General features: G+C 39.9%; 2 protein-coding genes across 4 annotated transcripts; both read right to left on the bottom strand.

The window, feature by feature from the left end:
• Positions 1-126: 126 nt before the first annotated feature.
• On the bottom strand, positions 127-10,697 carry auh (AU RNA binding protein/enoyl-CoA hydratase). Its single transcript, XM_086135870.1, has 10 exons — positions 10,435-10,697; positions 8,396-8,463; positions 6,794-6,881; positions 5,510-5,596; positions 5,257-5,349; positions 4,641-4,697; positions 3,372-3,559; positions 3,192-3,242; positions 1,690-1,737; positions 127-1,176 (listed from the first exon to the last, which is right to left on the bottom strand). The coding sequence occupies exons 1-10, from the start codon at positions 10,658-10,660 to the stop codon at positions 1,099-1,101; spliced, it is 984 nt and encodes a 327-aa protein (XP_085991996.1). The 5' UTR covers positions 10,661-10,697; the 3' UTR covers positions 127-1,098.
• Positions 10,698-12,265: 1,568 nt separating this feature from the next.
• Positions 12,266-21,172, bottom strand: nfil3 (nuclear factor, interleukin 3 regulated). Of its 3 annotated transcripts, XR_015103587.1 has the most exons (3): positions 20,965-21,172; positions 13,759-16,521; positions 12,266-13,154 (listed from the first exon to the last, which is right to left on the bottom strand). XR_015103587.1 is itself a non-coding variant. In XM_086135868.1 (2 exons), exon 2 carries the CDS (start codon positions 16,418-16,420, stop codon positions 15,146-15,148), a length of 1,275 nt encoding a protein of 424 aa, XP_085991994.1. In that variant the 5' UTR covers positions 16,421-16,521; positions 20,965-21,172; the 3' UTR covers positions 12,266-15,145. The 3 variants fall into 3 exon arrangements, 2 of the variants coding, with proteins under 2 accessions (XP_085991994.1, XP_085991995.1); XM_086135868.1 differs by having other exon boundaries at positions 12,266-16,521; XM_086135869.1 differs by having other exon boundaries at positions 12,266-16,521; positions 20,978-21,172.
• Positions 21,173-21,671: the final 499 nt, after the last annotated feature.

Here is a 21,671-nt window from a genome sequence, read left to right as displayed (position 1 = left end):
CCATCTGATGCTAGCTTGCCGCTAACTAGCTAGCTGCCATATGCTTGCTAGCAATGATCAAAAGGCGACAAAGGTGTCAAACGTGTCCCGTTTCCATATTACATCAGTGGTTGATTTCATCACAACTGAATGTGTCAGATGTTTTATTTTGCCATCTGGGATGCGCCACACTACAGAAGGATAACAAGCATTGACAGTACAGATGAGTATGAGGTTTAAGTACAGTACTGGAGCTATGAACAAAAGGACTGCTACATACAGAAAAGAATGAACAGTACAGAATAAAAGGTCATTTATCACAGGTGTCGGGTCGAAACCTCCCATGTCACAATTTGGTAAATTGAATATTGTTTGACGATACTATTGGTCAGTCAACACATAGGTGTGGTCTTTTTTCAAAATGGATTGTAGAAAATGGCTTATTCCCTTTGACGCCAGGGATATATTATTTTTCTAACAGTGTGCAGCGCAGATTTTGTGACAATTAACATAGGACAAGGTACGGACACAAGAAGGCTTTCTCTTCCACAAATAATGAACCGATGCGCACCTTAAGACGGGTGGTATGAGCATACTGCGTGTTCAATGCGTCCAGCTTACTCATTTTACTCCAACGCTTGCCTCTCTGTAGTGTTTGAGAGTGAATGCTGCGTTGAGTGAACGAAATAAGAGGTCAAGTGAAGATTTATGAGACCACAGTCAGAGAGCAATCTTTGTTGATTACATTGGCTTTGGTTTGCGGAATGGCGATGGAAATTCTCAGTTCACGCGTTTCTGATAGATTGAAACCAAAGTTTTAAAAAAAATGTTGACACATCATTCAGGAAGCAGGAACAAAATCAGACCAATTTATGGCTTTTTCGATTGGGTAACTACAGTGGTAAAAAGCAATCACTGGACATTGCTTGGACAATATGGTACACTCGTTAACATGATAGCTATTCTGATGTCAAGCACTGAGCAAACAGTATCAAACATCAGCCTGTCCTTCAGGTATTGTGCTGGTGAATGCACTGACATGTACAATTTCACCTTGAAGCAGTGGTACAAGAACTTAAGGCAGAAGAACTCTTGGAACGCTTTTGGGAGTACGACGACTCACTCGCCCTTGTACTGTGGATGCCTCTTTTCCTTGAATGCAGCCAAACCCTCCAGTCGATCTTTGGTTGGTATCACCTTTGAAACAAAAATATATCAATACTGTACCCCTCAGCGACTGTTATCACATTTTTTTGCATCCGAGTCCGAGTCCAAATTTAAAAATCAATTTTTTTTTAGCCAATACCAATCAGACAAGCTACAGCATTTAGTACACAACACGGGACTAATTAGCAGGGTTGAAAACAGGGCAGCACTTTTTAGCCCAGTTCATTTTTTATTATTATTCCTTTTTTTTTTAAATGTTATTTTCACAAATCTGGGATTTGAAGAGGGGTGTGTAGACTATATCCACCATACATGGAAAATTCCAGGTTATTATTTATTGAAAAAAAAACGTCTAAAAGTTCATGGACACATTAAGACCATGGCCATATTAGAAATTCTCTCAAGCATAACAACGTCACCCGTCAATAAAAATGGAAACACTTTATATAATAAGACTCACCTGTGATTGAATTTTTTCAATAACAATGTTGATATCTACAATACTTTCATTGCAACATGTCAACATGAACTGATTTTACTCACTTGGGCATAGCATGCCTCTTCAATAGCCAAGCCTGTAGCCAAATCCACCTGAAAGACATCACGGCAACTCTTGTAATCTCACAACTGTGATTTCAATGGAGTCTCCTCAAATGAACTGAATTTGAGCTCTCACATTGCTTTCTTAACCAAATATCAGGTATTACAAGGTTTACCGATTGACATTGATAAAATATGAAATGGTCGAAATCGAAACCATTTTTATCAGCATATTTTGTGTGAAGGTGAGGGAGCCAGCCGGCACTAAGACAAGCTAAAGTTTAGCTATGTCTGCGCACAAACAAAAAACAATGGTGGGTCCAAAGCCATAAGAATCATCTGTCAGTGTTCAACGTCACGGTGGCTCGTTGGTCCGGGGCCGGTGTGTCACTGTTGGGCCAATACCAACTGTCAGACGTTGTACTGACTGAGCCACTAAATCACAGATCATTCTAGGCCACCCAAAATGGCCTGAAAGCGTCATTTCGGATTTGGCTACAGCTTCCATGAGTACTGATACCTTGAAATAAGAACTCAACTGTATTTATGGACCACTTTAAAACAACCACTGCTGTAAATAAAGTGCTGTACATGGAGCAAAAATAATTCATACAACAACATACAAGAAAATAAATTAATAAGAGATACCGACACTCGCCCATCCCTACTTGGTGAACTTTCTGTGTATCCTGCATTATACGAGTTAATGACATGTAGCTGAATTTGCTAAAATTACGTTTTTTAAAAATTTTTATTTTTAAGGCCGGTGTCTTCCAAAACAGTTAAAGGGGAAGTCTAATATGATTTTTTAAAATTTGTTCTGTGCACCCCTCACTAGTCCACACACAGCCACCTGATTAATACTGTGTAATTTGAATTAAGCAGCAAAATCCACCTATTTTTATCCATCTCACAGGGAAGCCATTGCGGTCGACTAAAAAGGACATTACAGTTGCTCAAGGTTCATGTAACGACCAATCACATATGCAATACTAATCAAAACACTGTTTGGACCAGTGGGGCCGCATTGAAATTTTTATTGTAAATAAAATGTTTGACTCGACTTCCTCATTAAATACAGGAATATCACTTATACACATATCATAGCGTGCCCTGCGATTGGCCGACGACCAGTTCAGGGTATACCCCGCCTACTGCCCTAAAACAGCTGGGATGGACGCCAGCATGCCCGCAACAAAGTGAGGAAAAGCCGCTCAGATAATGGATGGAGAGATAGACAAGATATGCTGTATTCTAAGTAAACAAGATTGAAGCCTGAATATTGGACATCGTCATCTTTCATGGCTCTGTGGTGAAATTTTGTGCTAAAAAACAAAACAAAACAGACATCAAAGAGGTTTTAAATTGCTATGGGTGTTTTGTCTTGGTCTCTCGCTCGAGGCTTCCTCCATTTACCTATGCTGGAACCAAGTGCTTTCACTTGTTTTTACAGAATGCAAAAGTAGGTTGCGCATAGAGTGGATTGCTGTGCATTCCTGCCTTACCTCGATACCCTGATTTATGGCCAGTTTCGCCATCTTGACTGCAATTGGACCCTGTGGAAACAAAAAGAAGATCGAACAGGGGCTTCAAATGTATGACAGCATCAATAGAAAGACCAAAAAAAAAAAAAAAAGACACAAAATGGTTTCCTTGACAGATTCTTGTGACGACTGCCCTCTCACCTGAGGGTTAATCTCACGTGCGAGCTCCAAAGCTCGCAGGTAGGCTGCGTCCCCGTTCTTATTCTGCTCCACAGAATGACTGACCAGACTCAGACGACAGGCCTCTATTCCATCCACCACCCGAGCAGTGTACATCAACTCTTTAGCATGGGACACCCCAATCAGCCTGGGGAGACGCTGAGTGCCGCCTGCATAGGAGAAGGGGCGACATATGATGCTAAATAAAATGTACAAAGACCATTCAAGACTCTTAAATAATTTATTTTATTTATTTTTATATGATTAATGTAAATAATGAATGCAAGTCATTATCATCAAGAATAAGAGCCTCTATAAAGCAGTGTTTTTCAAACTTTTTTGAGCCAAGGCACACTTCCTTCATTGAAAAAAGTCTCGCGGCACACCACTAGCTGAAAATGTGGGGGAAAAAAAGCTTGTTTTAGCAATTAACGTGTTATATTGTTACTATAACCGTTTTTTTAACATTGAAGAATGACGTTGTAACAGCTTGAATTGGAATCAAATAAACACAAAGAAAAAAGTATTTTATCCATCCATCCATCCATTTTCCGAACCGCTTGATCCTCACTAGGGTCGCGGGGGGTGCTGGAGCCTATCCCAGCCATCTCCGGGCAGTAGGCGGGGGACACCCTGAATCAGTTGCCAGCCAATCGCAGGGCACACAGAGACGAACAACCATCCACGCCCACACTCACACCTAGGGACAATTTAGAGCGTCCAATCGGCCTGACATGCATGTTTTTGGAATGTGGGAGGAAACCGGAGCACCCGGAGAAAACCCACGCAGGCCCGGGGAGAACATGCAAACTCCACACAGGGAGGCCGGAGCTGGAATCGAACCCGGAACCTCTGCACTGTGAAGCCGACGTGCTAACCACTGGACTACCGGGCCGCCCTAAAAAGTATTTTATAATATTTCATATTGTTTCACCGTCGTCCTGCATTTATGCGTCACAAAATTGGCTTGTCTCTAGTCTCAACACAAGGCAATTGGCTAGCTGTTGCTGCTCCCTAGCGGTATGGAAGGGTACTACACGATTACTTTGTCGAGTGACAGACCGCACAGGCATAAAAATTGGATATTTTCCCGCGGCACACTTTGGAAAACACTGCTCTAAAGAATCAAAAAATATATTGCAACATTGCATTTTTTTTTAAATCTTGACTTGATTCAAAGTCAATTTTGTATATGACGAATTAGATTGTATATGACAAGTTGATATTGATCCGAGTGGAAAACAATCTTACCTGCCCCCGGAATAATTGCAAGTTTAGTCTCAACAAGTCCCATTTTTGCAGAATTTGCTGGAAAAGATAGCGCCATCATCAACTTTAGAAAATTCCACATAAATAAAGAACAAATGACAGGAACAAAACAAAATAAGTACATCAGTATATTGGTACCGGTACATGCAAAGCTTTTTTTTTTTTTTTTTTTATCAGTCCGCCATCTTGAATATAGAGGTGCTGAGTTTCCAATCCAAGGAAAGGAATTGTTTTGATTCTAATTTAAATTATTTCACACACACACAAAAAACCCAAAAACAACACTTAATGACAACTAAAGATACACACCACTCCAATGTTTACCATCAGACATTGGGCTTTTTCTCCTGTATGCTGCTTTAAAATGATCTTAAACCAATTGGTGTCGAGGCAGCCTTATGATGAACAGCCTATTGGCTACGGGTGAAGTGGTACACAAAATGGCTGGAATCAATCAAAAAAACAAACCAAAAAACTCATACAACTGAAAAATATTAAGACGTGTGCATTGAACAGCAAAACAAATAAAAAAATAAAAAACAAAAAACAAAAAAACAACCACTTGGTGGTTAACAAACCAAAGTTAAAAGAATCTTACAGGCAACTCTGATGTCACATGCCAGAGCCATTTCCAAGCCTCCTCCTAAGGCAGCTCCATCGAGGGCAGCTATTGTTGGCATTGGTAGGTTACCTATTGGTAGAAATACATTTCATCAGAAGCGCAAGTACAATTATTTGGCATTTCAGGAAATGATTCCCTCATTGTGCAACAGAATCGATTGAATTGATGAATTTGGGACGGGGAATAAGATAACATCCACACCCAAAAAATAAAACGTCCTCATAATTACCCAGTTCAGTGATGAGCGCTCTTGCTTTGGACACAAATGGTCCCACCTCAGTCTGATGCATCTTGGCTCTCTCCTTAAGGTCTGCTCCTGCACACAGGACAAAGCATCCTCATATCAGGCTCGAGGCTTTTTGAAACATTCTGCGTTTTATTGCAGGAGCTGTGGCAACTTAAACGCGTGTGTATGCACTTAGAAAAGTAGATCTGCACATTTTGAATGTTTTGATCATGCCTGACCTTATATATGGCTAGGTAATAAATAGATTAATTTCAATTTATAGAGCAGAATGATCAAAGTGTCATTTTTTTAAGTGGCTTGTGTACTTCAAAGCACATCTTCGCCTATAATTCCCCAAAAGGAAAACGGCACTCTCGTCTGGTATAACAAGCACAAGCAGCCAACAAAGGCTGAAAATAACTCCCCATCGACTTGGTTCAGGTTATTTCCATTGCTATAGAACAGGGGTGCCCATTACGTCGATCCTGATCTACCGGTAGATCTAAGACAGGTCCCAAGTAGATCCGAAGAGTGTCGAGGAGAAAAAACAAACAAACAACCATTTGTGTGTCTTTGTACATGTTAGTAATATATATTTTTTGTGTTAATGTACGCTGCACCCTAAGCATCCTATCAGTCTCATTTTCACACACAAAAAATAAAAAATAAATAAAAATAAAGCAGGTAAATCTTGAATTTACGGTGGCGTGATTACGTCACCGGAAGTTGTTTGCGCTCAGCAGTTTGCAATTGCAGCTCGTGATCAGAGCTGTTGCGCTCTATCTTTTATCGTCATGATTCTCATTCAGAGTTTGCTTCGTGTACAATTCACCGAGGGCACGGGCAAAGAATAGGAATCGAGGAGGGCCCAGGGAAGCACTTTAAAACAATACGTGTGAGCTACGATAGTTAACAGGCTGCAAAAGTGCATCGCGTGCCTCAGTTTCAGGCTGTTTCTCATCATGGCGTGCACGTGTGCGTGTGTGTGTGCGTGCCGGTAAAGGTAAATCCCGGGAGGTTAGTTGATCGAAAAGTAGATCTTCGGTCCAAAAAGTTTGGGCACCCCTGCTATAGAAAAATTAATGGCTTTGAATGTCAATTCTGTCCCCACTTTTCCCGGCTGTACTGCTGTGTTTGGTGTGCATCTGCCAACATCCAGATGACGGCAAATACACGCACAAAAAAAAAAAAAAAAAATGCGTCCAACACGAGCACTGCACAGAATTCTTAAACCTTGCATTCATTTATTTGACAAATGGACAAAAGGAAACCGACACCAAAACTTACCCGCACAGAAAATCCCAGGAACTAAACTGCAAAGAATTACACTGCGGACTTTGTTATTCTTTTTTATGTCCCCCACAGCCTCGGACATCTGAAAGAAATGTTTTCGAAATTTAAAAGCAACACATTCAACATGGCATACACAGTAGACCATGAAAAAGAATTTGCCTTCTCAAATTCTAATTTGTTTGCATCGTTTGAGCACGGTATTGTTTGAGACAGCAGACAATTGTTAATATCAGACAAACATAACCCAAGTAAACATAAAATGCTGTTTTTAATTTATTCAGGGGAAAAACCCGCAATTCAAAGTTACCTAGCTCTGTTTGAAAAACGACATCCCCTTAAACCCAATAGCCGCTTGGGGCCGCCTTCAGCAGCTACAACTGAAATCAAGCTTTCAATGGGCTGCGAGTCTTTCACTTTGCCTATTCTTGCTTGCAGAATTGCTTTAATTCAGCAACACTGGAGGGTTTTTTGAGCATGACCGGCCTTTTTAAGGTCATGCCACATCATCGGATTTATGTCTGGACGTTGGACTGACTGACAGAAGCGCGGTTAAAATAACGCGACAGCTTGACTGACTGCCGATTTCTGTTTGGTTCGGCTTGGGGGGCGGGGGGGGGGAGGCTGACGGATGCTAAATGACGGACCGAAAACATTTTGTAAAATGCCCACCTTCTGAACAACAAAGCCTGGTTACAAAACGCGAGAAGAAGAGCACAAATCCTTCTGCTCCTGTATGACAAGCGCTTCCAATGACCCTCCCTTAAGCAGCTTCCATTTATTTAGGGTCCATTTTGACTGTTTAGAACTTTAATTACATCTTTGGAAAAAGTTCTGCCCTGCGATTGGCTGGCAACTGATTCAGGGCGTCCCCCGCCTACTGCCCGAAAACGGCTGGGATAGGCTCCAGCCCCCCCCGCGACCCGAGTGAGGATCAAGCGGTTCGGAAAATGGATGGATGGATGGATGGATGGATGGATGGAAAAAGTTCAAGGTTTCTGTCAACACGGGACCGACTTCCACATTCATTCACCACAGCCACTTCTGGCAGCAGCGACTGGGTGAATTGATTGCAAAAATTCCAAACTATTTATTTTAAATAAAGGTCTGCCTGTCAATGTTTTCAAACATGCAGTGTCAAATTACCAAATCTCTCCCAAGAGTGAGCAGCTGATTTTTAATTGACAATAAAGTTGACTTGAACTTGACACAGTTGTCTATCAGTCCAAATGCTTGGCAAAGGGAGAAGTTTGATACATGATGAGCATTGATAAGGCAACAGCTAATTTTCACTTTGTTTTAAAATAAGATGCGAAAGTCTCACATTCGTAGTGTAATTATATTCTCAGTCCTGCCAGTGCATGAGAAGCGACACTAATTGTTCCTTTCTCGGAGGGTTAGGGTTAGTAGAGCGAAATAAAAATCTGTGTATAAACTCATTCCTGACTGATGTTTTAATTTACAAGAGCAATAGTATTAATTGTTTGGATATGGATTGGATTGGATTTGGATTTTTGCAAAATGCCGTCAGGTTGGCAAGCACAGGAATTTGCAGACAATTGATACTGTAAATTCAAAGGGCAAATAAACAGTACATACCATTTTGACCAGATTTTTGCTGATAGCATTCTTGGCTTTTGGTCGGTTTATGCCAACAACCACTATACCTGAAACACAAGGATAAATTACAATCAAATGTGTTATTTAAACATGATAACATACAAAAAAATAAGAAAATCTGTTACAGACACACAACAGAAACTTGCCAACACAAAGTACAACTAGCTACTAAAATCAAGCACTATGCTCCTGAACATCAATGTGAAACCCACTCAAAAAAGTACATATGATACTGTTGGACCATTAACAAACACATTTTTTAACTTTACTACTGGGATATAAATACAAACTTAATTCACACCCGTGGGCGAATTTACGGGAATCATTCTCTCCAGTGCTGGTGTGAAAGGATGATCCTCTCAAATGAAAATGAGGGACGTTTCCCCATGCTATCAAAGGTAGCAAAATCTTTTCTGTGCATCCCTGCAACCTCCAACCCATCGGAGTGGATCTTCTCTGCAGGAGGGAACGTCTGCTCTCAAAAGCGAGAAAGCCTTTTGCCTAGAACATTTAGAAATGCTGACTTTTCTGACAATGAACAACAGAGTGCTGTAGATTAGGATTCGAGGTGGAATGTAGTACAAATTGTGAGCATTTAGAACAAAATGCCATTTTTTAAATTGTCTTTTATTGAGACGAAAATTGACATTTTTGTGGAGAATTTATTTTTCGGTTTCGATGCTCATTTAGTTTTGTAATATTATTTAATACTTTTAAGATGTGTTTAATTTTGTTTTCGCCAGGCCAAATTAACTTGGTTGGTAGCACCGTTTTGTAAATGTAAAAAATATATACTGTATCAGGGCATTAAAGGCCAATGAAATTAAACTATACACATGTATATTTTTATATATGATATTTGCTATTCATAACAGTAATTGGTGTGTATACACTTGTAACTAAGCATAGTTTTATTGTTCTATTTTTAAACGCATATTTGTTATAAATGTTCAAGGCAACAGTACTTCACTGAAAGTTCAAATATTGTACTATCAGCATAACTGTCTTTGTTTTTAGATTGACTTAGGAATGCTGGTACAAGCACATTTGTTATAAATGTTAAAGGCAACGGTACTTCACTCAAAGTTCAAATACATGTATTGTACTATCAGCATAACTGTCTTTGTTTTTCGATTGCCCAAGGAATGCTGGTACAAGCTGCAAATTTAAGAAAAATTGAACGTACCATTGTAATTCTCTTTATTATTATTTTTTTTTTTACATACCTTAAAGAATTCAAACTGTCAGGTAATTGTTATATAAAAGGAGCTGCTTGCTGGTGCAGTACACTGTGATTTGCATTCCGCCACCTTCTTAAAGTAATGGCTTAAATCATTTAAAAAAAGCCTTAAACATCGGCTACATCCGATGTACAGATCATTCTACCCCTGAAATTAAATTATTAATACATATCAGAATGTGGTTATTTAAAAAAAAAGTTTTTTTGGGTGGGGGGAGGCAGGCAGTTATTTTAGGACGCTGATCATGATTCGATGAGTCGATTTCTTTTGATTACTGTTCGTTATGAGCCGACGATCAAAATAATCATTTGTGGCAGCCCTATTTACAAGACATTTGATACTCACATTTACAGTGACCAGTGACTTTAACTGCATCACTTTGGTAAACTACATAAATAAAGGCAAAATGAACTATAGATTAAAAACAAACCAAACTTGAACAACTCAGCTTTTAAATAGTTTTATTTCAAGTAATATAAGAAAATATAAGATAAGAAAATGCCATGAATAGGTAGACTCAGTTACAGATGCTTGATAATTATTTAGTAATATTCTACAAGGTGCCTTAATTTCTAACTGCTCGTAAAAAATCCAATAAGTTACCAGCACTTTCACTGAAGCATCGTCCGGATCCAGCCACGATAGTTTCACGACAGGTGGAACTCCGTCTTTGCTGGCGTTTATGCAACAACTGTGCAAGGATTGCATACGGATGTTCGCTCTTTACCGAACCGTTCACGGTTACAACTTAAATTTGAACAAAACAACACAACATACCGTAATCTTCTCCGTCAAGGTACCTCACGATCAAGTCGTCCTTTGCCTCCGAACTGTACTGTCGTGCCGATGCGCCAAAACGGACCGGAGGAAAAACTGATTTAGCGGAACCGACATACCGTCTTGAAGCGAAGTAAGACGAGCCTAGCTTAGAGGCGCAATGACTGTCTGTAAAATGCACTCGGCAGGCTTGCGAAAGCGCCCTGCGTCCAACTAGGGCCGCCATACTTACGATGCGTACCGTGTGACTTTCAACTCTGACCTGAGTCACGTGACATCGTCACGTGACACTGCCATCTCAGTTCGCAGAAAGATACAGAACGAGAGTTTTAAATGTCAAAAACATAAGATATTCAACTAACTCGGCCCATCCAGACAGTTATCATTGAAAAGCAAGCATATTTTAGTTATAGTATAATATTTTATATTATTCTAATTGAAAACATATTTTTATATTTAATAATAATTAAAAAGGCTTTAGGGCAAGTATGGAGACGTACACAACAAAAAACACAAAGAAACACACAACTTCTTATATGATCAATTAATACAGTATTTCACATGTCATTTGCGGCAGGAAAATATGTTTTCTAGAATTAATTTGATAACTAAATTACATTAAATGTACCGTATGTGTAATAACTTTGAAAACGATTTAAAAAATAATACAGCCGGTTGTCATCATACATTAAGCAGGTCACTAGACAACTGTCACGTGTGTTATCTTTGGACGAGACTGCATACTTGATATAGCCACCCATCTTCGAGCAGTGAAGCTCATCTCCCACCTCTTTCTTGTTAAATATACTCGACACAGCATTTGTTTTTAAAGTTACTGTCTCCTCTCCAGCTGGTTATCACACGAGTGAAATTGGCCCCCACCCCACGCAAAAACTGGATGAAATAGTCTGTTACATTTCTGCTGCATTTATTCGGGTAGTGCTGTTCCTGTTTTGTTTTTTTTTAGTTATTAGAGATACAATTTTTTTCTTTAGGTCATCCAGAGCTGCAGATGAGCCCCATTGTAATAAGCTGTTCTTACTACAACTAATCATGTGGAATTTTGCTTATCTGGAGGGTAAAATGTGCTTGGAAAAAACAACAACAACTGACTGCAATTTTGGAATCAGTATGCCAATTTTAGTTTTAATCAGCATTAAAATCTAACATTTGTTTCCCCCAAATTTTCCCCAGGGTAAATACAACTGTAGGTTACTTTGTGACATATATTCTTTATTCTCAGCAAAGAACAACAGTTTTGTTTTTGTCAAGGATTTGAGTGACGTCTTCTGTGGCTCCATGTATGTCTGTATTATTATCCCCCTCGGTGGCCAAGATGTGCAGACCACAAGGAGCAATTTAATGGCCATTGAATTGAAGCAAAAAGTGTGACAAATCATTTAATTCATTCCAGTCGCTACCATATGTTCTTCTGAAGTACAATATTTTAGAGCGCTATTTTCTGCATTAAAATACACCCAGCATTTTTTTGGGGGGGGGGGGCTGAAATGGATACAACAGGAATGGAAATGTGATTTAAGATATGAGTTTTGCTTTACGAGCATGGTCACAGAACAAATTAAGCTAATATATCAAGGCAAGGGAGTTTTTTCTTGTTTTTTTTAATAGCCAGTGTTGGTGTTGTAGTGACTGGTTTACACTTGTTTGTTTGTTTATTGAACATAAAACACTTAAAACGCAAGACCAATTGTAAAGTTAGTCCTTGAAACAATAGTGTTTAATTAATTTATGTTAGAAGGTGGCACCAAAGCAACCACATTAGAACATAAAAAAACAGAACTTTTCTTTAAAGAGGAGATGGAATACAAAATCAGTGCAATGAATTTATTCCTCATACATACATTAAGGTATTTTGAACGGAGGTGCTGTACACAATCTGTATAAAATGTCACAATTCTGTCAAATCTCAGATTGGAAATGTGGCTACCAATTTATTAAAGTGCTAAATACATTACCCTCTTGTCCAAAATCTTACATTACCTGATAAACATTCCAAGCAGAGGTTTACATACTGTTATGAGTGTCCCCAAACAATACAAATCTAGCCAAATGTTTTCGGACATACAATGGCCACATCACAGTAATCATAATCACCTTTCTGAATTCTAGCGTTAAGGCAAACCGACCAGTTCAAAACGTGGGCAACTTTTGCCAAACTGCCATCGGTTGTGGTAGCAGGGATACAACTTTTATCTACTCGTAAAATCTAAAGGACAATGGTGGTTAAAAGGACGATGACAACAACAGGAGCAACAGGTTATATACTGTAGGCGCTACAAGGAAAATGAAAGCGCCATACATTCACTGTACATATTCCAAATTATAACGCATACAAGAGACATTTGAGTTTTTCCTGCTGAAGCACATTAAGTCTTTCTAGATCCATTACTGATATCGTCATCAGACAAGTTCGATCATTTGTTTTCCCAACTAAAAATAAGCTAAAGAAAATGACATAAGAGCATTGAAACTTAAGTTACAGTTATTAATGCGTAATGAGGGCAAAAGGCTATTCTGCTGAAGAGACTTATGGAGTAGCCCATTGCCTTGCAAAAGGTAACGAGACTACTGGAGATTTCAACATCGCCAACAGACTGTTAATTTGTTTGCAACAAACAGGTAACATGTGGAGACTATTTCTCAGAGCATTGAATTTTTCGCCATTAGTGATCCATTAAATACCATGAGAATGAAATGACCTAGATCAGGGGTGTCAAACATACGGCCCGCGGGCCGGAACCGGCCCCCGAGGGGTTCGATCAGGCCCGCGGGATAATTTAAAAATGAAAAAAAAAGCATAAAAGACACAAAATGAATATTTTTATTAAGATGCAATTCATGTATTAACCGCTAGTCATCGTTTTCTCTTTCGTTTGTAAAGTGTAGGTGGGGGTTACATTTAGATTTCATATGCACATGTGTAAATGGTTTAAAAAAATCCTTTCTTTATAAATCTTGTTTAATCTTAAAATGCATGACTATATTTTTAAATACTAATTGTTCAAGTTTTGTGCCTTTGTACAATCAGTGGGATCAGTTGCACTGCATATATGTGAATGATAAAATTAAATTGCACATTTGTCGAAGGACATCTAAGGTGTTTTATGAAATGTTAGGTAAATGAAATGTAGGTACATTTCAACATTTTCCTCATGTACTTGTGCGTCGCTATATCAAAACAAAGGAAAGACATATTTTGGTTATTTATAGCAGAGTATGGTATAATTTTAATGGTCTGGCCCACTTGACATCGACCGAGGCCGTATGCGGCCCACAATATGAAATGAGTTTGACACCCCTGACCTAGATGAACGATAATATTCACAGACATACTGTATCCGGAGACTACTTTTCAAACAGTTTTTTTTTTAAAACTGATGAATTCTATGCTATTTTGTATGATCCCGATGAATGGAATTCTTCGAAGGTGACCATATCCAAACAAGGTTGCGATGTCAGCAAGGACTCGGCGGAGTGAATTTCAAGATGGGAGTAACATGGTTGGCCACTTATGTGGCCTCAAGTAGTCAAACTGACTGAGGAATTTTCAGGCAAAACAATTCACTCTATACCACACGGTAAGTCAAGGGATAAAATTCATGGTGTGGACACCACCATTGACCTCAACCCTATTGAGAACCTGTGAAACCAATCCCAAAACGATCTATAAGAGTGGACAGCAGTATCCCTCCAAACAGAGACTCCAAAGTTCAATGGATGAGAGAGTTGCTTGGGTGAGATTGAAGAGGGTTTAAATTAACATGAACGTTGGTCAGTCAAGATGTTTTGGGGTGAAATATCATTCATGCATGTTTTTTTAAATTACGGTCGTGACAGAAATGACATTTCTTTCACCCATTTCATTTGTGGTAACTGCATAGTCATTTGGAACACTATTTTGAGTACCTTTACAATACAAACATTGTTTTTACCATGGTTGTTTTGTTCGATAAAATCTAGATTATTACCAAACAATATAATTTGTAAATGACCTCAAAACATTATTCAGTGTAAACTGCATTGACTATATAGGAAAACTACAAAATCAGCATCTATAGAACATAGTGACATGTGACACAAACAGGTGGAAATCCAACACATCTGAACATTTCTTTTGCAATTTTTAAATAACCAGTTTATTACAGACAGAATTGCATCTCTCATTTGTGACCATTTTTGTGAAAATGTGAGCCCGTTGTAAAACAGTTTTTCATTTTCAAAGTTTGAGTGCAGTATGTTCAACAATGTACTTTTAATATTTCTGAAAAGGACAATTTTTCATAATTGTCAGTTCTGTAGTTTTACGTGAGCAACTATATACTGTTAGAGCAACGGAGGAAAACGGACACATTTGGTAATGATGAGTAAATTTAAAAAAACAAAACTAAAACAACAATTTAAGAAGTCACTTTTCAGTCCAATCAGCAATGTGAAATTATATTTGCATTTCTATTTTAAGTAGAGATAATCTTCCTAAACATGAGGCTTTGTTTTTGTGCTTACCAAATTACCACTGTATACTAGAATTGCAAAATCTTTTATTTTGAAAATATACAGTGACCAAGAAGTTGCTCCAAAGCCAAACATCAACCACACAAGTGTAATACCAAATAAGTGAAGATGCAAATCATCTGAGGGTTCTTCAGGCAGGCGAGCTATCAAGAGGGACTCATTGTGATGAGCGGATGCTTCACTTGGTTTCATTCCAGCCCCTTGCCGTGACGTGCTGCGTTTGTTCAGAGGGGCAACTTTTGCGCTCCTCTCCGTCCGAGTGTGCATAGGATGGCTGGTTTACATCCACAGTCGGGAAGTCTGAGACGTTATGGTTTTGCATGCTACTCAAGCAGCTGTGCTGAAGTGTTTTTGTGCTGCTTTTATGCCACTGCTCCGACGGCTGGGTCCAGTCCTGCATGGCGGTGACCTGTTCTGACAAAGGGCACGGCAAGGACTGAGAGCACTCCGAAGTGTCCCAGGAGGCCTGGAAGCATCCGTTGACCGGTGAGGAGAACTTTCCAGACGAGTCGTACTCTGGGTCGATGGCTTCGACTTTGATTTGGATGGTTTTGGCTTTGATTCGCAGTTTATGAGGCAGCGCTGAAGAACTGGCCTCGGGCACTTTGTGTGTGGATACAATAACGCTTCTTGGGTCAGCTGCTGATGGCGTCAACCCTTTGGGGACCTGCTGCTCATCTTCGCCATCTGATGATTTGCTCACAGCCCCGTCATCTGAGCTCCTGGGAGAGTTACTGGATGACCTGGTGATCTGTAAGAACTGAGCTGGTTGGGTGTAGATTCTCGACATCGGGCTGGCCATGTAGTTCCTAAAGAGTTCATTGGGACTACTTCTCTCTGGTGGAAAGACGCCATTCTCCGCTGGTTCCCGTTTGACCTCTGTGGTTCTGGGCATACTTAAACTATCCTGAGTTGGAGCACATGCCTTGGATATATTTGGTGAATGTTTGATGACGGAAATGCAACTACTGCGCAGGTGATGAGGCTGCGTTTCCTTGCTGGAGGAGCCTTGGTCAGCACTGGCTGTGACGAATTGCTGATATAGACGGGCACTCTTGTGGCTCGATAACTTCTCAAGTTCTTGGGTGTATGCTGCTGGCCTTAAAAGGCCAAACTTTTGTTTCAGTGACAACAGTTCGGCTTTGAGGGAGGCGTTTTCCTCTCCCAGGGCCATCAGCTTGCTCTCGAGCACCATGTCATTTATACGGCGCTTCTCCCTTGAGCGTTTCGCCGCTTCATTGTTTTTGCGGCGTCTCTCCCAATAAATGGTGTCTTTCTTCTCCTCTGGGATAAACTCCCTTTTTCTGCGACAGGTAGTTTTAGCGATGAAGGGTAAAGCAGAGACATTACCTATCAGGTCCCGGTTTGCGCCTTGTAAGGCCACAGCCAGTAGCAGGGCATCATCTCCACTATAGGGCTCACCGGAGTCAATCTCTTGCTTAACTGACTGCATATTTGTGACAGTAACCTCTGAAGTATTTAATTGTTCCTCATCATGCTTTCACCTACTAATGATATCTTCCATGAGGGACAATCCACTGCTCATCACAAAATCTGTGGGATTGCAGAAAGAGGGTCATGCATTCATTTCCATTCAAAAATTACAGGGGAAACATGTCTGAAAAACCTTTTCCATTTTCGTACAAAGGACTTTTCACGAGTCCTGGCATGTTAAATACTGATGCACAACATTCAGTAGAGAGTGTGTGTGTGTATATATATATATATATATATATATATATATATATATATATATACTGTATATATGGTGCATAGAATAAATAGAAGCTACAATCAGGGCTGCGGTTGCGCTATGCATCCACTAGATGGTGTTACACTAGAGAGAATCCAATCCAATCCAATACAGCTTTATTAAAATAAAGCCTTCACAACCGCTGCAGCTGGAACAATGAGAACTGGTCACAAACACAGAAATTAAATAAAAATACAAGAAATACGGAGGAATGTATTTGTTCAAGTTATGCTCGCTTAGCGAGTAATAACGTGGCATGCCCACCGATGGCTTCACTTCTCGCTACAATAATTGGAATCACAGCGGTGTAGCATACAGGAGTCTGACTTGGGTTTTTAAAAACCCAAATATGAGCATATTCAGGTTTTTGCGTGCATTTACAAGGCCTTTCGAAATCCGAATATTGCTAAGATTCTGGTAAAAAGGGTTATTTATGGCACGTAAACGTAGTCGATGTGGAAAAGTTGGAATAACCCTCTACACGCTCTTATATAACGATGCAGATTAAGATAAACATGGCGTGCTGGGAGGAAGCATCACTCTGCATGATCAGATAGTCAGATTATCAAACCATGACTCACCAATGAAAAAAGAGGATCTTAACAAAACGGGACCTCAATGATTACTGTGTGGTAAACGGAGTCAGTGGCCCGGATTTTTAGCACAGCGGTCATCACTCCCAAACAGGAACTTAATGGCGGTGTGGGTTTCATCCCAGAGTTGGGTGGGACACCACAAGAGTAAAAACGCTCTCCCCCAAACCAACCCATCAATTAAAAAAAAAAAAAAAAAAAAAACGTTTTCAGGGGCATCGAAACAGGCCATTTTTCCTGGGTATCTACTGTGCTTTGCACACCCGACATGACCTCTATTGGATTGGATTGGATAAACTTTATTGTCAAATGTACTGTATGTGTAACTCTATAGCTCGCTAACGGCTTTAAACCAACAAAAACCTGCATACAGCAACCAATTAATTGCTGTGGAGCATCGTACATTCCCACGGTCAGTTCCACCTTTACCAACAGGCTTACCTGGGGCTACTCTATGGTCGTAAGAATATATATATATATTTTTAACCCCAATTAGTTGATTTTCCTGACAATCACTTTACATTCTTGGCATCAGTTGACCAAGCCACAGGCGATTCTGTGCAGAGCTGTGGACGTAATGATAGCGTCTTAAAGGTCTTAATAGTTTCATATGATTTTGCTACTTCTTGAACTTCACCGCTGCAAAGGTTTATGAAGAAACCCCCTCGACGAGGCCTCCTGCTTAATGCCAAAGGGCCTAACAAAGCGCATTAAATTCCACACTATTCTACCATTTGTTTATTTATCATTTGTCACTCATATCATTCTAACATCTGCGGAACAAACACACCTGTACGATAGACTCCGGATACCACTTGACTGATCCCAGTTTTACGCAGCCAAGGTGAAATGACCCTATTGGTGGCAGTTTATCAGCCAATATTAAATCGTCCATTTATCGTCCAAGTAATGACATACATGTGCAAGCTGCACGAGTTAGAAATCACAGATGCTTCAGGAGTGGGTTTTACAACCACCATGTTGGCAGATAGGGAGCATGACACTGGTGAGTCTTTACGATCATGCAAAGGCTTGTTACGGGATCTGTGTACAGTACATAGAATTGCATGGTTTTAATCTTTGAGACAGGCATAGTAGCAGGATCAACCATGTGGCCTCGGAGCCAGGGCTGGTCTGGCTGGTGGGGACAGCGCAAGTGGCTGGCTGTGGCATGAGGCGACCCGGCAACAGGCCGGGCACTCCCGCACGTGTGCGCAAACTTGTCCGTGGCCCTTGCCATGGTGGCCGCTTCGGTTGCGGAGCAGACTGGGGTTGCCTGGACTGGCTCGGAGGGTACGAGAAAAGCGGTGCTCACCGGAATACCCGCCGCAGGCTCGCAGCAACTTTTCCCATCATGCCAAAATGGCCTAGTTTGCATTTGGCATAGAGAATTGTGGGATGAGCGATGCCAACGTCCAGAGCTCTATTGTGTATTGTACGTTTTTGTACTTGATTACTTTTTCAATACTATTTTGATCTGAGCAAGTATTGTAGGTGCAAGAGTGTACTTGGTGTGCTGATTTGGTTTTGTGTAGTAGTTGTTATATGAGTGCAATACTCTTCAAATATATTTTTTATTCATAAATGTGACTAAAAATACCCACTATTTGTTTATAAAAAGTATAGCATATGAACCTTTTGATTTGTTGGCTATTCTATTTCTTAAAATTGATGAAATACATAAATGTGGGCACCTATCTGATTGTCAATGTTGGGAAAAAAAAGTTGACCATCTCAGTTAGGGTTAGGGGCCTATATTTGATGGATAGCTCCAGTCAAAGGGAGGTAAAGGCAGCCATGCCCAAGGTCATTTCACTCTTGATACGTCTGAACCTGACCGTGGAAAAGTGAGTATGTCACGTTTTTGTGTGTACACACCCTTTTTGTACATGAGGGCCATATTTATTTTCGCTGTCTTGTGGAATTGTACTTAAATTGCATTTGTTGACCAGATTGTTCAGAATTTACCAGTCAATAAAGTGTAAAATACAGACATCTTATTTTTTTAAATTATATTGAGCCTGTAAAACTGGTGTTCAATGTGACACAGTCGAAAAAAAAAAAAGTCGACTGCCCTGTACTGGCTCTGAGGTACCTCTGGACCTTGGTAACTTTTTTGGGGGGCGGGGGGCGTGAAACAATGGTCCAACTCAAAATCCCATGGTTAATTGAAAAGTTTCCCCAAAATGTTCTTGCAATGGAAAAGGGATTATTTACTTGACATTTCATTTGGTTACATTTAAACTGTCTGACAGAGTTGCATTTGGCCCTTAGAGGGTAACGTTTGCGCTGATGTGGGCACGGGTCAAAATGAGTTCAACACACCTGGCCTTGCCAAATTTTGGTTTCAAATGCGCATTTTTTTTGGGGGGGGGGGGTTGATTGGGTATCCATTAGTTACAAACTACAATAAATTGAAATAATTGCTTAATTTTTTTGTTTTGACAAAAACATTTTTTAAAAGGTTCACAATTACTCATACCCACTTTCGCAACACACACATATTGTACGTTCTAAATTTAGATTTTGCTCAATTCCTTCAGGAAAGATGACCTTCACCAAAATTGTCTGTTAAACTCTGGCAGGAGTAATTTTCAATCCATTAAAATCTATTAAATTTTAAGTATATTAGTCATGGCGATTTATTGTATCATTTTCGAACAAAAGATACCGGTTAAACACGTAAAAAAAGTGTGTGGTTGCAAGAAGTGATGTCAGTTCTGTCGGGACCGTGATGATGGAGGCAGGAAATCGATCTGGGCCAGACGGGACCAGGACTGGCTGGGCTTCGGCGAGTCGTCAACACGCAGTATCGCCCCAGAATTCATTGTGTCCGAATTACACAATAACGCCTCTCCCGGCCCGTGACTGCCAGAAATTTCTGTTGCTGCAGACATTATGCAATGTTCGCCGGTGTGACAAAAACGAAACAGACACGTTTGTTCTGCTTTGTTTGAGTGTAAATATATCACTGGTTAAACAGTGGGTCTGAGTAAAAGCGAAATAATCGACGTTACAGGCTGAATGAAGACAATGTAGGCATTGATTCTGGTACATGACATCATTGCCTCGCTTACTCAGACACTGGCGGATGAGGCTTGATCGACGCCCTAAAAAGTCTACCTTTTAACAGCGTGAGACACAACTGGAAATGAAACGAAAGCGTTGATAAAAACTTTCTGTTTGGTTACAATACAGTAAAACATACGGACAGTCACTATCGTTGTGACATAGTGAACCCAACCCCGTTTTTTGGTTGCAACGATGTGTCGCAATCCGTAAACTCTTGTCACTGGTAACGAGGCCTACGTGACTTTACAGAACGAACTCGCACCGCAAACTCTCTCCATTCTTATCCATTCCAAAGCACCGCATAATTAAAAACACGAGTAAGGGTCCGTTCTTTGTTCAAAGAAATTGCTGAAGGCAGCCAGATAATACAGTACATACTTGTATGACATTACACTTCTCACAGGCTAATGCTTTTCTTTTATTTTGGATAACAATTAGGTTACTTTCAGTTGATAAGTGTTAAGACAGAAATTCACTCATACAATAAACAGCGCCCTTTGGGCATACATCGAGGCACATAAACCGAAACAAATAATTCACGTAACACTTGGTAGGTACGGTTTTTAAATCGATACTCACATGCTTACTGTACCTTGTCGCTAGTTGAAATTTGCTGGTGATATTCCAGACGTTGTCCTTAACGAAGACGTCAAACATCACCGAGGTATTTATCCTCCCAAACGTGAGAAAATATTTGGGTCGACTACATTTTACAAAGAGGAGAGAACCACGTTCTCTTCTGATTTTTTTTTCCTTTCACCAACGTGCCTCCTGACTCATGGATCTGTGTTAGGAGGTCAGGAGTTAAGAGCATTGGCAGTGTGCGGTTGATTGACAAGCAATTCAGCCAATCACGTTGCTGAAGTTTAGAATTCCAACCAATGACTTTCGTGAAAACTTGAGTGCTCAAATAAGATATGATGTCGTCACAATACCAGCAGTGGAGCGACCATAAAACAGTCATGAGTAAATACACACCTCTATGTTAATTCAAAACCTCAGTGGGTATGGTTGGTTTAAAATAAAAAGTTAAGATAAACGTTGAATCGTTAGAACACCAGTACAATGTAAGGTAAAGTGAAACATGATTCTTGACATAATGATTGTTACAAATTAACTGAATTGAGAATTCCAACTTGATAAATATCTTGAATACTTATTTTAGGTACCACAAATTACAAACTAAATTGGAAGTTTGACTCTTTTTAAAATGTAAAAACTTAAAAATAAACAAATGAATTGGGAATTTCAGGCTATTCTGTGTCCCTTTCTCCAATCATTATTAG

Source organism: Hippocampus guttulatus, chromosome 17, assembly GCF_054856545.1.
Source record: "Hippocampus guttulatus isolate MCC_2025c chromosome 17, RoL_Hgut_1.0, whole genome shotgun sequence".
Classification (NCBI taxonomy): Eukaryota; Metazoa; Chordata; class Actinopteri; order Syngnathiformes; family Syngnathidae; genus Hippocampus; species Hippocampus guttulatus.
Note: the sequence above shows the minus strand (reverse complement) of the source record. Positions and strands in the feature narration are given on the sequence as shown.

Excerpts from the sequence above, each read along its gene's own strand:
- auh (XM_086135870.1), bottom strand. The coding sequence starts at position 10,660 with ATGGCGGCCCTAGTTGGACGCAGGGCGCTTTCGCAAGCCTGCCGAGTG. Across the intron at positions 1,738-3,191 it reads CCATAAATCAGGGTATCGAG|GTGGATTTGGCTACAGGCTT; the intron begins GTAAGGCAGGAA and ends GATGTCTTTCAG. Across the intron at positions 1,177-1,689 it reads AAGAGGCATGCTATGCCCAA|GTGATACCAACCAAAGATCG; the intron begins GTGAGTAAAATC and ends TTTGTTTCAAAG.
- nfil3 (XM_086135868.1), bottom strand. The coding sequence starts at position 16,420 with ATGCAGTCAGTTAAGCAAGAGATTGACTCCGGTGAGCCCTATAGTGGA.